The sequence below is a fragment of the Callospermophilus lateralis genome, chromosome 6, assembly GCF_048772815.1.
Source record: "Callospermophilus lateralis isolate mCalLat2 chromosome 6, mCalLat2.hap1, whole genome shotgun sequence".
NCBI classification, from domain to species: Eukaryota; Metazoa; Chordata; class Mammalia; order Rodentia; family Sciuridae; genus Callospermophilus; species Callospermophilus lateralis.
In genome coordinates, this window is record NC_135310.1 from 103,238,847 (window position 1) to 103,255,664 (window position 16,818).

At 36.3% G+C, this 16,818-nt stretch overlaps 1 protein-coding gene across 1 annotated transcript in view; it reads right to left on the reverse strand.

Moving 5' to 3' along the window:
* Efhc1 (EF-hand domain containing 1) overlaps nucleotides 1-16,818 on the reverse strand; it is a 52,431-nt gene continuing 35,613 nt past the window's right edge. Inside the window, exons 8-11 of the mRNA XM_076860086.2 lie at nucleotides 11,967-12,180; nucleotides 11,416-11,563; nucleotides 1,670-1,880; nucleotides 1-250 (exon numbers count right to left, since the gene is read on the reverse strand). Of these exons, the coding sequence (XP_076716201.1) occupies nucleotides 179-250; nucleotides 1,670-1,880; nucleotides 11,416-11,563; nucleotides 11,967-12,180 (645 nt within the window). The 3' untranslated portion in view covers nucleotides 1-178. The remainder of the gene's footprint in view (nucleotides 251-1,669; nucleotides 1,881-11,415; nucleotides 11,564-11,966; nucleotides 12,181-16,818) is intronic.

A 16,818-nucleotide genomic window follows, 5' to 3' on the forward strand; every position in this document is an offset into this window, starting at 1 on the left:
ACAATACCCCAACCACCCCAAATAAGGCACTAATCCTATAAAAACCAATTTAATTGAGATTTTTGGAGAAGTGAAATATAATCAAAAAAGAAATATAACTTCAGGAGCTCTACAAGATATATTTCCAATTGTGGCTCCAACATAAAAAAAATTATATTGTATTCTCTCATCAGCCACATCAGTTTGAGAAAGCACGAACAAAGTTATAATAGTCAATTCTGTCTTCTCCATGAGAGCACATCCTGATTAACTGCAGAAGAGAGCAAAGAGAACAAATGAATCAGGTGGGCTTCCTTCAATTTAACTGCAGAGCACACTTATCCCTCACCTTTGTAAACCCAAAGTTCAGTTTTTATATCCTCAGTTGATTCATAAATGATCCTATAAACCTTGTAGGTAGGTCATACATTGCCATCATCTTCAACTTAATGAAACCAAAGTTGGATGGTATAAATTACCTGCCCAAGATTTCAAGATGAACACCCATATTTATAAGGGTGCTGTCATTTTCAAAGCAATTTTAATTGTTTCAAGTAGAAGCCTTTGTCTACCAGGAAATAAGACTCTTATATAGTAGGTTCCTAATATTGCAACCTAATAAAAGAATCTAGTTCTATTACTGTTTATACTGTGTCCCCTGAAACTCAGCTGTGACTGATAACAGAATGATTTCCTGTGGTAGTCTTTGTAAGACATGTGCAAATCTACCCCAGCTTTCCCTTCCCTGTCCCACTTCCCAATGACAGCCATTCCTCTCTCCCAAGTCAGTTCCCATGTCATATGGTATAAATTACTAAAAATCAAAGTAGGCATGCTGTCAATCTAAGGTCTGGGGAGTTAACTGGATGTTTGGCCCACATGAACAAATACCCTTCTTTCTGCCTGCCTCTACTCCTTGCTAATATTCCTGTTCATAAAAACTACTCATCTCTAACCTAGTCACTTTAGCCCTAAACAAAATCCTTTCCTAAATGAATCTTTAATTCTGAACTTGGTTTCTGCTTAAATATCTTCAAGAAGGGCTATAGAATTTCAATGTTCTTAGTGTGACTATTTTGAAGATAGTAAACCAGAGTCCTTGGCAAATGTGTTAAGGGGATGGATTTTGTTCTGACTTTCAGGGGAACCCTGACTAAAGGAATTAGTAATGAAGGAACAGCATGAAACTTAATTGATTTATGAAAATTCTAGGAGAAGATCTTCCTTGCCTTTTGTCTATTTGTAGCTGACCATACCCTTACATATTGCTTGGGCAATGTTTGTGTCCACATGCTAGCCCTACTGACGGGCTAAGCTACACGTTGGCCGTGAAGGGCATTAAAGGCTTTCTACCATCCTGTTCAATCAACTGGTCTTTGGGTCTCCTCTTGGCAGCTCCCCATCCAGGGTCATCTCTGCTGCCTTACTTCAGCCCTGACGTATTGGTCTATCAACACTCTGTGCTATCTAGTCCCAGGCCCACTTATTGAGAAGTGGATGCCAATGCTAGAATCAGGGAAAATACCATAATCAAGGACAGTAGTTATGATTGAAATATCCTAAATCTCTCTTTTTTAATTTTTTTTTAAATCTCTCTCATTTAAAACAAAATACACATACAATTGCCTTTAGGAAAGAATGATTGGTGCTTAGCCTCTACAATCAACCCCCAAAAGGAATTCATACCAACCTCCTTAACCAAGGAGTCATCAATTGGGATGTTAAAGGATTCACAGATTTTAAAGAACATCTCTCTGTCCACATATCCTAATGCTTCCTTGTCATGAGCTTGAAATGCTTCATGTATGTTATCTTTGCATGAATAATCTTTCAGTTGCTTCTGGACTGTGTCAATTAAGGCTTCCAGTTCCTGCTTGCCTGGCTCCTCTTTAGCTTGCTTGCTGTAGAGAAAGGAAGGACATGACTGGACATGGTATTTATTCTTGACCAATCTATCTCAGTGACCAAAGTTCTCACTTGGTGGAGTCAGGGAAGTTTCTAATGACAAACAGCTTTGACAAAGAGCTGACCAGTAGAACACTTGCCCATGGAAGCTGGATGATGACCAATGCCCACATTGGGAAGGCCTGACAGGGGGCAGTTTTTCATTGCCTCTCTTTTTGCCATATGTTAAATCACTGCACCACAAAGAGCCAAAGCTAATACCACCGCCATCCCATATTTGGTATTTACAGGAACCACATGATTGTCTCTTCCTGCAGATTAACATTACCTATCTAAAAATAAATGTCTGAGTGTTTTAAAAAATATGCATATAACTATGCAGCCAGAAATCTCTTGTAGTTTTAACTTTCTTTCTCCAATTCTCCTTGAATTTTGTGAAGGCTCATTTATGGAAGTTAAGGGACTGCCCTATGTGGTGGTGAGAAGTTTAAGCTTAGCCTTTACTGAAATGAAGAGAAATTAATAACAGAGCATTAGGAAGAGGAAGGCCTGTACCTTCAAAACACAGCACCCTAAGTAAAAGCTCAATTTTTATTTCCTTTGAACAAGAAGCAACAGCTACAAAATTGAGGAATTTTAGAGCTAGAAAAGTTTCCCACATATTCATAAATTCTTTTAGAACAAAATGAACCCAGAAAAACCCAGTAAGCATTCTTCCCTTTTTCAGTGATTGGAAAACAGACTTAAAGACCTATCCCAGATTCATATCAGAGGCAAGACCAGAACTCACGTCTCACTCCATTCCAACATGTTCTTCCAAGGATGCCTGACTACCTCTTACTGAATCCCTCTCCTGCCATGACTTCAAAACCACTAACCCACTGAATTTCTATTCTTATTTTTTCTTGTATATAATATTCAAAAAGTTCACTGTTGCAACTAGCCTCTTTTAAATTAAGTTCCTTTTACCTACTGTTGATGGTTGCTGGGAGAGATATAAAGTGGTATAATCTTTCAGGAGTCATTTTAAACAAGGAGTAAATGGTCAAGCAAAGAATTCCAAATAATTTATCCTAGGGAAATAATCATGGATTGTATGAAAATATAAATCTATGAGAATGTTTTTAGATAGCCTAAGTAGCCAAAAATAGGAAATTGGTTAAAATACTTTAATCAAGTAATGGAATAATAATGAAGCCATCAACAATGCTGCAGAAAGAGTGGAAGATTGTTAGAAAATTGAGGTATTAGAGTATGAAAACAAAGTGCTAGCTTTTGTGTAAAACTCATGGGAGAATAAAAATATATATTCAAATTTGCCTATATTATGTAATGAAACTCTGGGAAGATAATTTAAAAAAAGGAAACAATGAAAGACAGTCTCCTGTGGGGAATGGAGAAGTAGTAGATGGAATATTTGAGTATAAGGTCTACCCAAAATATATTAAGCTATCAATGTTTCATAAAATATTTCACAATATCAGTTAAATAGTATGATAGAATTAGTACATTTCATATGCATATTAAAAAACAAAATATTAGAAGTCATCTCTGGGATATGAGATTTTCAACATATTTTTGCTTATATTTATTTGCATTACTTAAATTTTACTCCCTTAATTTAAAAAATGTGAACATGTTATTTTTACAGCATGGCAAAACAATAAAAATCATCATAAAAATCACCAGTAACTAAATGACCTATGGCATTATGTATTATAAAAGCAGACTATGTTTAACTGATGGGTGTAATTCCAGTGATGTATACTAAATTATAAATGATTGTCAAGGAACTATTTTAGTGTCACAAACTATTCAAACCTCATTCTGCACATAGTTTCAGGAATTAGAGCCATGGAGCATATTAAGTCAAAATGTGATCATCATCCAATCACTTTGGGAAAAATGACTAGTAACAAAGACAATACTTCTTCCTTCCCTGAAGAAGTCAGATGCCCATTTCCTTTCATACATCAGGGAAAATGCCCAGGCATCAGCAACCTTTGAAGAAGATGGAATATATGCAGAGATAGATGGCAAGGAGTGGTATTGTTTAAGGCAGACATAGTTAAAGTTAGAGCCCCTAATTTATTATGAGGGCACAAGCCAGGGCCCATTCCATAAGCGAGCAGCAATTTGTAGGCCAAGTTGTTGCTCCCATGGGTCAAAAATGGAAAATAAAGATATTGTGTCCACTTAAAACAAATATATAAATAAATATATTTTTTAAATGGAACTCAGGGGCCTGCTAGTTATGCTTAGCAGGAACTGCCTACTGAGAGGTGGCTGGAGAACCCAATACGTGGATAAAAATTGTTCCAAGCCCTCCAATGCTCTACCTTTACTTTCCATAAAAGTAAATGTGTATTCTATAGAGTGATCCCATGGGTAAGATGGTAAGATGAATGTTAATGATTTTTCAGTCTGCTCTTAGAATATTCTGCTACAAGCACCCTGGCAAGTCCTCTGCTTAGCAGGAACTGAGTGGAACTAATGTATTTTCTTAAGTAAATAGTCTGAAATCCTATTCTCCCTTTCCTACAGTATTTCTTTTTGGTGGAAGGCAGTTATAATAATGGATCAGAGATTTAAGTGGCCATTTCTATTGAAAAGACTCAGTGTAGACCTCCTGGCGTGACCTTAGCTCTTGATCTGTAACCCATACCTCCCCTTTGCCCCAGTAAAGGTAAACCCATCCCAGGACAGGCAGTCACTGGCCCAGGGAGCTTCGGTTATGGCCAAGAGTTTTACTAAGTGAAAACGTGTCTGATTTATTGGTGCTTTTCTCTGGAAAAGCAAAAAGACTGTAGTACAAAACTTGGGCTCTGGACTCAGGGCACCTGGTTCAAAATCTCAGCTTGGCCATTTTAAGGCTGCATAATCTTCATCCAGTTCCTTAACTGCTCTGCAACTCAGTGCTTTCATCTGTAATAGGTGGGGGAGGGGTAGCAGTTAAAGGAAACCATCTCACAAACATTCTTATCAGAATTTTTTTTTTTTTTTTTTTTTTTGGTACCAAGGATTGAATCCAGGGGCACCTAACCACTGAACCATATCCTCAACCTATTTTATTTTTTATTTTGAGACATGGTCTCACTAAGTTGTGTAGGGTTTCACTAAGTTTCTAAGACTGGCTTTTCACTTTGTGAGCCTCCTGCCTCAGCCTCCTGAGCTGCTGGAATTAGAAGTGTGAGTCACGGCACCTGGCTCTAGTTCTTTGGCCTTTTACCATTTGCCCTTTTTCCTTTCTCCTGACCTGGAATATAGATGTAAAGTTAGAGATGGAACATGACTTTGTGGCCACAGAGTGAAAAGCATGATGACAAATGGTACTTGGGAAAGCTGAGGAGAGAGACATCAGATCTCTGATGGCATTATAAAGCCACCACACCAGCCTGAGTCTATTTACCTCCAGACATAGTGTTCCATGAGAAGTATCAAACTCCACTGGGTTAAGCTGATGTAAGTTTGCTGTGTTGTTACTGTTGCAGTTATCATGTGCAGGCAAATGTAACTTCTAACTGATAGAGAGCTTTAAATTAGAAAATGGTGTTGAGAAAGAAAATAAGAAGTCAGAGGCAAGAGATTGGAGAATAAAACAAAAGAATACAGTGTATTGGATGTGCTGCAAAATAGAAGAGGTCAAGGTTATCTCCAAGGTTTCAAATCAAGATAATGATTGCATTAAGAGGGGAATTAGCATTTACTGACTGTCTCATGTGTTCTCATCATTATGTTGGTGTTTTATGTGTCGTCACAATTCACTGCTAACTCAACTCCATGGGACAGATAGGCAGAAAGAAAAAACAGGGCCAAAAGCAGGTGGGCTGGAAAGATGAAAATGACAATGACTTTTTTGTTGTACAAGTGTGAGGTGCCAGTGATTCATATGGACAAAATACCTAGAACCTACAGCAGACAGAAATGTAGGAATTCCTTCCAGAGAATGGTTAGGATGGAGAGCAGCTCACACACTGTGTGATACTAAGGGAGTTTAAAGAAGGCAAACAAGACCAAAAACTGGACCTGGAGAAACACCAGCCTACTAGAAGTAAGTAGGAAAAAGATACATAAAATAGGCTTTAAGAGAGGTAGGAATAATTAGCTTTCCAGAACTTAAAAAAAGAGGGCGTCAAAAAATGGGTGGTTAACACACGTAAGTCAGGAAGGCCAAATATTGGAGTAGAGGATCAGGAAACTGGCACAGAGGCCAATCCAGCCTGCTGCCTGCATTCTTTTAGGCATAAAGTTTTATTGGAACATAGGAACTCCTATTCATTTACAAATAGCTGCTTTCACACTGCAAGGGCAGAGATGGTACGGCCCCAAAACCTAAATCATCTCCCATTTGTGCCTTTACAAGCAGATATTTGCCAGCTCCTGCTCTATATTCCAAGCTCCCCATTCTCTCATATATTTATTACAAGGTCTGACATATGGTATAAGCTCAAGAATATGTTGAATTAATGAGATGACACCATTATATCTGGAAAACAGAAATGACCTTCAAGAAAGCAATTAACAAGGAGCACTTCAATTTTGGAAAAGTCAGAATGTGGGTTCAGACATAAATAGAAGAATTAAATTTGGAGAAATAGAAGCTACTTACTCTGCCAAAAGAAGGTAAAGAAACAATGAGTAATGATATAGAAACATTCTAAAGGAAAGAGTAGAAATACTGGATCACTTTGATCTCATATTTGAAGCTAACTGAAAAGAAAATATAGAAGAGCTTGGGGCTTAAAGAAAATGGAAAAACAAATGAGAATATATGGAAATTTCTCCTTGGGAAAAGCAGCAGGAGAGAAAAAGGAGAGAAAAAGAAAGAAGAGGAGGTCGTCTTGAAGTTGAAGGTCATAAATGATACAAAAATAGAACAAGAATAATCTATCTGGACTTGTGTGTTACGCTAGTCAAACATGCAGGTTTTGTGTAGAGCATGGGCATTTGTTATCCTTAAATATGAGTTAAAAAATTGCAATGAGAAATCAAGACCCCAAAAGAATTTCAGAACTTCAAAATGCAGTCCAATACTCAGCTACCATTCTAATTTTCTGGTTCAGAGAAAAAAATGGCTGATTCCAAATTTTCTTCTCCTGTAACTATCATGTGACATAAAAATTTTCACTCAGGCCTGACAAATACCCTTTCATTAGTCTCAGTCAAATAAAGGATTTGTATTTCCTTACTGTGAGATTCATAATAAGATGGGAAAGGTAGAAGCAAGCCAAAGATGAAACAGCTAGAAGACAAAGAAGGTATGACACTTGGATTCATATCTTGAAGAATTATCTCTCACTTATCTCTGACCCATCAAAAAAGAGGAGAAGTGAAGATCAAAACAAGGATAGCAATAGATTTCTTAACCAAGAACTTGAATTTTTCTTTATTTTTATTGACCCCCAGTGGTATTCTTTTCTCAATACAAAATCAAAAATGTGATTTTTCTGAAAGGTAATTTGCTGAAGCAAGTAGCTTTCTATTGTCTGCTGGTATTTGCACAGACATGGGGAAATTACAGAACAAAGTATTTTGAGAAGTACTTGAATTAAATATGACCATGGATGGACCCTTAGTGGTATTTAGTCCCCACTAAGCCTCCCGCTTTCCTAGACAGCTGCCCTGTTTCTTCAGGCCTGAGACAAATATTTTAACATCTCTGGAATTAGAATCCATTTTTCAGTTGATGGCATCTGTGGATTATAATTTGCATTTTTCTCTCTTTTTCATTAGGAGATTAAATAATGTTATGTCTTTTTCACTTTATTTTTATATTCATTTTTAACTTCATCTATATATTCAATAAATAAAGCATTTCACAACTTCTCATTCTTCCTACTGACTACCTCACTGCCACAATCAGGAGGGGTCCCAAGCATATCTAAGCACTTACCAGCATCTGTACCCAGGTGCCTTGCCTTCCTGCCTGCTGCCAAAGAACAATGTTTCAAAGAATAATCCCAGGATCCCTGAAGGTTCCCAGGATGCTATTGGGGGTTAATAAGGCCAAAACTATCCTCATAATAATTCGGTCATTATTTATTATTTTACTCAGGTTTTCTCAAAAGTGCACAATGGAGTTTTCCAAAGATTCACAAGGAATGATATCATAGAAGGCTAAATAAAAAAGCAGATAAAAACTCAGCTCTCTTCTATTAGTAAAACCAGACATTAAAGAGATTTGCAAAAGTATAAAACAATGCCATCCTTTCACTGAAGGCTTTTGATTGAGAAAATGGAGGAGTTTTGTTTCCCCACGGAAATTATATTTTTTGTTAACATGAAATGAGTTTATTCTTCTTTTAAAAATTAATATTTAAATTTTTCATATATAGTTTGAATGCTAAATATAAATAAAGATACACAACAATTCTTTAGGGTCCTCAATAATTTTTAAGATTTCAAAAGTGTCCTATGACCAAAATATTCAAGAATGATTGACCTAGATGCAGGGTTAGTCCTTCTACCTAAAGCCACCTTCTTGTCTTGAATACTAACTCCATCCTCTTTCACATACTCTAGCAATTCTCTCTCTCTCTCTCTCTCTCTCTCTCTCTCTCTCTCTCTCTCTTTACTACAGAATTTTCATATATAAAATGCTATTATTTCTTCTATTTTAAAGCTAAAACAAAACAAAACCTGTCTTGAATTTGCTTCCTCTGCCAGCTTCTCCACTCCTTCTCTGTTCACCTTTGCACCAAACCTTCTCAAAAGAGTTATCTGTACTTCTGGTCAAAAATTCCTCTTTCCATTCTCTCTTAAATCCACTCCCATTAAATTTTCTTATGCCTCTCTTTGCCCTAAACTCCTCACTAAGTTCCCCAATTCTGTGCAAAATGCCAAATCCTTATTTGACACATAAATCATTCCATCTTCCTTGATACAATGACAGTTCCAGATTTGCACAGTTCTAAGATGCATGAATCTCAGTCACCACCATTTAATAAAACAATCCAGTCCCTCAACAACATGGTTCAAATCCCAGTTACCACAGTTTATTAACCTTGAGTAATTGCATAAAGTAAAAACTTCTATGTAAGATCTTTAGTGTAACATAAATAGCAGATGCACATTATGATCAGTGACAATCACATCACTTGTCTCCAAGTCTATTGTCTCGTGGTTCCCGTGCATCTGTTTTTCAGTTCATTCACAGCCAAGTGCATAACTACTTTGCCTCCCCTTTCTTGGGGGACACAGCAACATGATATTTTACAGAAATGGATCATCAAAAGAGGGAATTGTCCAAAAGTGAAATTCTGGTCAAATATAAATGGAGTTATGAAAGAAACAGTTGACTGTGGTAATGTGGATGCTGCTTTCTTTCAAAAGATGGTAGTTATGTGGCCAGAGGAACTCCATGAAGGTGAAGCTACTGACACAGGTGAGGAAAGCAGTTGCAATGAAAAGGACAAGAATGCCTTGGAGGCCCATAAAAATACTGCCGTGAGAAGAACTCTCAGAGACAACTTACCCTCAGTAAAGAAATTCTAGAATATCTTTCATGACATTTGAAGGTAAAAATGATAAAAATGTTAGAAATTGACCAAACTTAAACAGGAGTATGACAATGTGCCAAGTCACAGAAAACATGTTCACTCTGTATCAAAGTTACACAATGAGAACAAGGCAAGCACTGTTCAAACTACTCTTGATACTTTTTTTTCAAAAATAAAATATTTTACTTCTCAGTTTCCACTGTTTTAAACTACAATGTGCTGAGTAAAAACTAGTGTTACCATTTTTTTTTTTGTTTCCCTACATGAACATAATGATCAGAATTAATATGGTGACAAAAATTTTTAGCAGAATAATAGTAAGTTTTCCTATATTACTACAGTTGTTTTTCACAGTCACTCAATGGTGTTTCAAGTCCCACACAACTGAGAAAGGAGGACTGTCCATACTCTCTTTATGTGACTTCCAGGATGCCATTCTCTTTTGGCTTTCTTTCTGCCTACTGGTGGTCCTTTCCAGTTTCTCCTGTTCTTAGCATCAGAGGACCTCAAAGCCTAGCTGCACTTTTTCTTTTTGGTACTGAGGATTGAGCCCATGCTTTACTACTGAACTACAGCCCCTTTTATTTTTTTACTTTGAGATAGGGTCTCACTAAGTTGCTTAGGGCTTCAAAAAATTGCAGGGGTTGGCCTTGAACTTTCGATCCTCCTGCCTCAGCCTCCAAGTAACTTGGATTACCCCACTGTGCTATTCACTTCTTTATCTATACTAACTCCCTTTGAAATTTCATTCAGTCTCATGGCCTAAAATATCATCTATATGACAACAACTGCCACATTGACTTCTTCAGCCTAGACCTCTCACCTGAACTCCTGACTTACATACCCAACAGTCTATATGACATTTCTACTTGGCTATTTCTTTTAAGTATTAAACCTAGTATATCCAAAACCAAAATTCCCACCTTTATTCCACTAAAAACCTCCTATCTATAGTCCACATTTTTCCATCTCAGTTGATGACAAGTTCTTCCTTCCTGATGTTCATACCAAAAACCTTAGAGTATCCTTATCTATTCTCTTTTTCTCATAGCCCCTGTATAATTTGTCTGTAGTCACACTGGCTCTACCTTCAAAATATAATGAAATCACAGCACTTCTCCCACACCTCCACTCACCACCCTGGTCCATGCATCATCATGTCTTGCCAGGATTACTACTGTGATCCTCTTAGCTGGTCTCCTTCCTAATCTATTTTCAACAGAACAGCCAGGGTAATTCTTTTAAAACATATATCACATCTTGCTATTCCTCTACTCAGAAAATCCCACGGGGTTTTCATTTCATTCAGAGAAAGACCAAGATCTTTCCACAGACCTGTTAGGCCCTACACAACCTGGCCCCTTGTTAGTTTTCTAATTCAATTTCTTCTTCTCCCTCACCTCCCTCCATGTTAGCTACTCCTACTAGTCTACTGCTGGCCACTGCTACCTGAATACTCTAGGCTGGGTGTGTGCTACCCCTCAGAGACTTTGTACTCTTTATACAAGCTATTCTTCCAGATGTCCACCAGGTGAACTCCCCAAAGTATTGCTCAAGGTCACTTTCTTAAGGTACAACCATCCACACTAAGTGATTACAACCCAGTTCCCCCATCCAGAAGCCCTTATCATGTGCATTTTGTCCTATTTTCCAATGGCATTTGTCACTTAGTATACTGTATAATTTACTTATTTGTGTTAATGTCTATCTCTTGCTGCTTAGAAGGTCAATTCCATGATGTCAACAACTTCTTGTCTATTTTATTTATTGCTAAAGCTCAATGACCTAGTGACAGCATCTTAAATACAGGTATTCAATAATTATTTGCTAAATAAATGTAGCTGAAAAAGTTCCAAGTTACTAGTTATTATACTAAATTCAGGGAACTTTTTGTGTAGACCTAATAAACTCCAATATGATGAGGGAAATCTGAAAATCTAAAATATTATTACACATTCATTTTGACAAGAATTACTTCCCGGAAATTTTGCATATACCAAGGCCAAAAAGGATCCTAGGCAGTCAAACATACTTTTCCAGTTCTGCTGCAGGAATTTCTTGCTTTCGGACATGGTTCTGAATTGATGAGAGTGCTTCTGGTGAATACTGGGCAGCATTGCTCTCCATATATTTTAGAACATACTCATCTATATCAAGGATGATGAATCGGTGGCCAAACACTGGAAAGAGGTAGCAATATACTTAGTTTTATTGTTTCCCTCATGTGATCAGAGATAAAATACTATTAACACTCCAACGATATAACCCAGACCAATGAATTATCAATAGCTGTATAAATTAATATGCAGTACTTTTCTCAACTTTTAGGAAGACCATTGTGAACACCTAACTAACATGGTTGCATTAATGTAAAAAATTTAGTGGCAACAAATGCAACCAATTTAAAGTTTAATTGATAAGGAATGAGGTTAAGATATTATACCACTTATAAAAGTTTACTAGATTTATCTCATCTGGAATAAAACCTAATTTCCTCTCACAAAACTTAAATTAATTAAATTACAACTAAGAAGAACCCATTTACTCAGTCAGTGGGAAATTCTGAACTGTGTTTGGACCTACCGTCAATGACAGCACCAATGAAGAAGTCACTAGGGCCATAGTAGATGGGGTTTTCTGCCTCAGAGAATGGTTTAATAACTCTAGTCCTCCCAAGGTACTTGCCCCCAATGATACCAGAATTTCTAACAGGAGGCTCAAAGATACTGATCATATCAGTGGCTAGAAAATAAGAGAAGATAAATCGGCGGTCTTTGTCTTCTGGGATAGGGGATTCCTAGAAGGGTGAAGAAAAGAAGATGTTATGAAGATTCCTAATCTAGCCAGTTTCCCCAAATTTAAATTCCTACAGAGCCAGGTATATAATAAAAATCAATCAATAAACATAAGTTCTGCTACATATTTTATGCATTACAAAGCACATATAAAAATATTGGGGGCTATGAAATAAGTGCACTCATAAGTAAGATATAGATAGCCAGGCATGGTGACGTGCCTGTAATTCCAGTGGCATGGGAGGCTGAGGCAGGAGAATTACAAGTTAAAAGCCAGCCTCAGCAACTTAGTGAAGCCCTAAGCAACTCAGCGAGACCCTGTCTCCAAAATATGAAAAAGGGCTGGGGATGTGTCTCAGTGGTTAAAGACTTGGGGTTCACTCCAGGGTACCAAAAAAAAAAAAAAAGAATATAAAATAAACAGACAAAATAATATTTTCTTAACAAACATTACATATTGAATGGTCTTGTATACCCTTTGGAGGGCATGTACACTGTTTTAAAAATCACTGTTCAAATTCTGTTTTTTATGCTCTTCTAACACTTCCTCAAGTCCTCAACTAGCTTGCTAAGCATACACTTTACCACTGAGCTACACTCCAGGCCACAACTTTTAAAAAATATGATATATTACTGGGCATGGTGGTGCACACCTGTAATTCCACCTACTCAGGAGGCTGAGACAGGAGGATCACAAATTTGAGGACAGCCTCAGCAACTTAGCAAGACCCCAAGCAACTTAATGAGACCCTGTCTCAAAATTTAAAAAAAAAAAAAGGAAATTGAAAATTTGAGTAGTTGAATGATTTGCTCCTCATTTGTGAATAATGTAATTACATATTTTTCAAAGGACCTAACATAGTACACTAAAATTCATATCAGACAACCACCATGTGTAGTACCTGATGTAAACAAACTTTGTTGAGCAAATTGGATTCTTCTGTGTTTTGGGTCTTCAGAGTTTCTTTGACAGGCAGGACATGCATCAGAACCAATTTTTCTCTTGTAATGGCATAAAGTTTTTCTTTTGTGCTCAAATTAATGTTTTTTACACTTCCCCTAGTTCCTGGGCCAGCACTCTATTCTGAGTCCCAGGCAGTTTACCCAGCAGATTTTTACTTAGGCAACCATCACCTGCCTAGTTTTCTTTCACTTTATTGTCTCACAACATGTCCAGTGTCCTTGTCTGAACTCCTTATATTAACTCAATTATACTGAACCTTTTGATATTTGTCTCTGGTCATTTTTAACTTAATTTCCCTCTTTTCTTCTGAAGTCCCCACCTCACTCCTACACCTTTTCCCCTGATTGTCCAGCATGCTTTCTTTTTTTAGAACTTTTGTGAGGAGCCTAATAAATACAGTTCTCTACTTTAGCAAATAAGTCAAGAAAAAACATTTGAAAATTACCTTGACCAGAAAGAATATCACTTCTTTTTCCCTGACCATTCAAACATACCCAGTATTTCATTGCTAATAATTCTGATGGCTTTCTTTTAAATGTTTTTTTATCATGAACTACAACACAGAGAAAACTACAAAAACAAAGAAAAACCCATAATATACAGCTCAAAGAATTTCACAAAGTGAACAACCATGTAATCACCACCCATGTCAAGAAATAGAACACTGACAGAACCTAGAAAGTGCTCTCTATATGCTACCTTTCCCTACCAAAAAAGCCACTATCTTGAGTTTTATGGTTTTCTTTATTATCATCACAAACAGGCATCCCAAAATAGTTTTGTTTTGACTGCTTTTAAATCTTAATATAAATGAAATTATATGACATGTATGTATTAATTTTGTCTGTAACCTTACATTTTAAATTATGTTTGGCCAGGCATGGCGGCACATGCTTGTAATCCCAGCAGTTCAGGAGGCTGAGACCAGAGGATCACAAGCCCAACTTCAGCAATTCATTGAGACCTTAAGCAACTTAGTGAAACCCTGTCTTAAATGACAAAAAGGGCTGGGGATGTAGCTCAGTGATTAAGTGTCCCTGGGTTAAAACCCCAGTACTCCCTCAAAATTATGTTCATATGATTTATCCATGCTAATATTTTAGGCTACAGTTCACTAATTTTCACTGTATAGAATTCAAATCATTGTACAAATTAGCCATCATTTATTTATCTATTCTCTAATAGGTAGATACTTAGGTCTAGTATGGATATTATGGCTATTACTTTTGGCTATTATGAATTATACTATTATGAACATTTTTATATTTTAGTGTATAAATAGAATACTATCATTTTGGCACAATATGGTATTCTGGACTATGCTAAATTGTTTTACTAAGTGGATGTATCACTGAGAGTATGAGAGATCCTATGGCTCCATATTCTCACCAACATACTAATCATTCTGATGGGTGAGGAGAAGTAGTTCATTGAGGTAGTAATTTGCACTTCCCACATTACTGAGGAGGCTGAGCACCTTCTCATATGTTTAAAGGCTTTTTTGATATTCTCTTTTATTATGAAATGCCTGATATGAAATGAATTGAGCTGGGCACAGTGGCGCACACCTGTAATCCCAGAAGCTTGGGAGGCTGAGGCAGGAGGAGCACCAGTTCAAAGCCAGCCTCAGTAACTTAGTGAGACCCCAAGCATCTTAGCAAGACCCTGTTTCAAGATAAAATATAAAAAGGCCTGTGATGTGGCTCAGTGGTTAAGTACCCCTGGGTTCAATCCCCCATACAAATAAAAAAAAAGAGGGGGTGGGGGGAGAAAGAAGGAAGGAATGAAGGGAGGAAGGAAGGAAAGGGAATGAAGGAGAAGAAAGGGAGGGAGGAAAGGAAGAAAGGAAGGAAGGGATGAGTTGAGATTGTCCTTCACATATTTTGGATATGAGTTCTTAGGATTTCTGTAGCACACATTTTCTCTCATTCTGAGGTTGCCTTTTTTACTCTCTCAATGGTGGTTTTTGTTTTTTGGTGTGTTTTTGTTGAGGAACAGAAATTCTTCAACTTAATGTAGTTAAATTTACCCATTTTTAAAACAAGTACTGCTTTTTGGTTCCTACTAAATAAATCTTCTCTACTACAAATTAAGATTATACTATCATTAAGAAGTTTTATTGTTTCACCTTTCATATTTAAATTTTCAATCTATTCAGAATTACTTTTATTTTTGGTGTGAAGTAGAGTTCAAATATTTTTATTTTTTCCCATGTGGATATACCTGTTCTGATATAATTTATTAAAAATGACTTATTTCCTAACCTCTCTGTAGTGCCATATTTGCTATGTATCTTACACATGTAGCTCTGTTTCTGGGCTGACTATCCTAGTCCATTGGTATAATTATCTATACTTGCACCAAAAGTATATTGATTTCATTACTATAGCTGTATAATACATTGAGATGTTTTGCTGAGTAAATCCACTGATCTGATTCCCTTCCTACAGTGTTTTGGCTATTATTGATGCTTTGCATCTCCACATAAATTATAGAATCAGTATGTCAAATTGCAAAAGTAAAAACACTTTGGGATTTTGGTTACAACAACTTTGAAATCATGGATAAATTCAGAGCAAATATTTTTATAATACTGAAATTTCTAACCAATGAATATAATATGCCCCTTCATTTATTTAGGTCTTCTTTAATTTTCTTTATATTGTTTTGGGTATTATATACCTTTTGTTTGATTTTTTCTAGGAATTTAATATTTTTGGTGCTATGGTAAATGGTATTTTTAACTTCTTTTGTTTATTGACATTTTTATTGACTTTACTAACATAGAATGTAGATTCTTTTTATTTTCTACATATAAAACCACTAATTTTGGATAATAAAATTTTATTTCTTCCTCTTCATTCCTTATGCATTTCTCTGTACTTTCCTATCTTATTGCCATAGCAAGAAATTCCAGAACAATGTTGAACATAGGTGTGAGAGCAGTCTTGCCTTGTTCCTAACGTCAGGAAGTATACTGCTCACATTTCCTCACTATGTATACTGTTTACAGTAGATTTTTGGTAGATAGCCTTTAAAAGATTAAAAAATTAATGTTTTATTCTCTATTAAAAGATTTGTTTTTAAATCATAAGAGACTAATTTTATCAAATGCTTTTCAGAATCTATCTTTTCTCTTTTATTCTACCAATATGACAATTTTTCAAAACTAAAATAGACTTTTTTGGTTTGGTTTTCAATTTTTGCTGAAATTCTCTATCTTATTGTTTACCTCCTTAAACATGGTTTTAAAAATGTTTGAGTTTAGCTGAGCATTGGTGGCTCACATCTGAAAAACCAAGTGGCCTGGGAGGTTGAGGCAGGAGGATTGCAATTTCGAAGCCAGCCTCAATAAGTGAGCAAGGTGCTAAGAAATTTAGGGAGACCCTGTTTCAGGAACTAAAAAGGACTGTGGATGTGTATCAATAGTTAAATGCTCCTGGTTCAATCCTTCGTACCTAAAAAAAAAGTGTGAAGTTTAATTTTGAATTTATGTCTATTTTCAATCTCCATGCTCTTAACCATAATCACATAACCTCTAAAAGGCAGTGTCTATTAATATGGTATGACTCAATTTATTACATTTAATGAATATAAAATATATCAAGCTAGATATCACAGCTAATAATAAAATTTAGTAAGACATTACTAAATCACATTACCTGGAAAGACACAT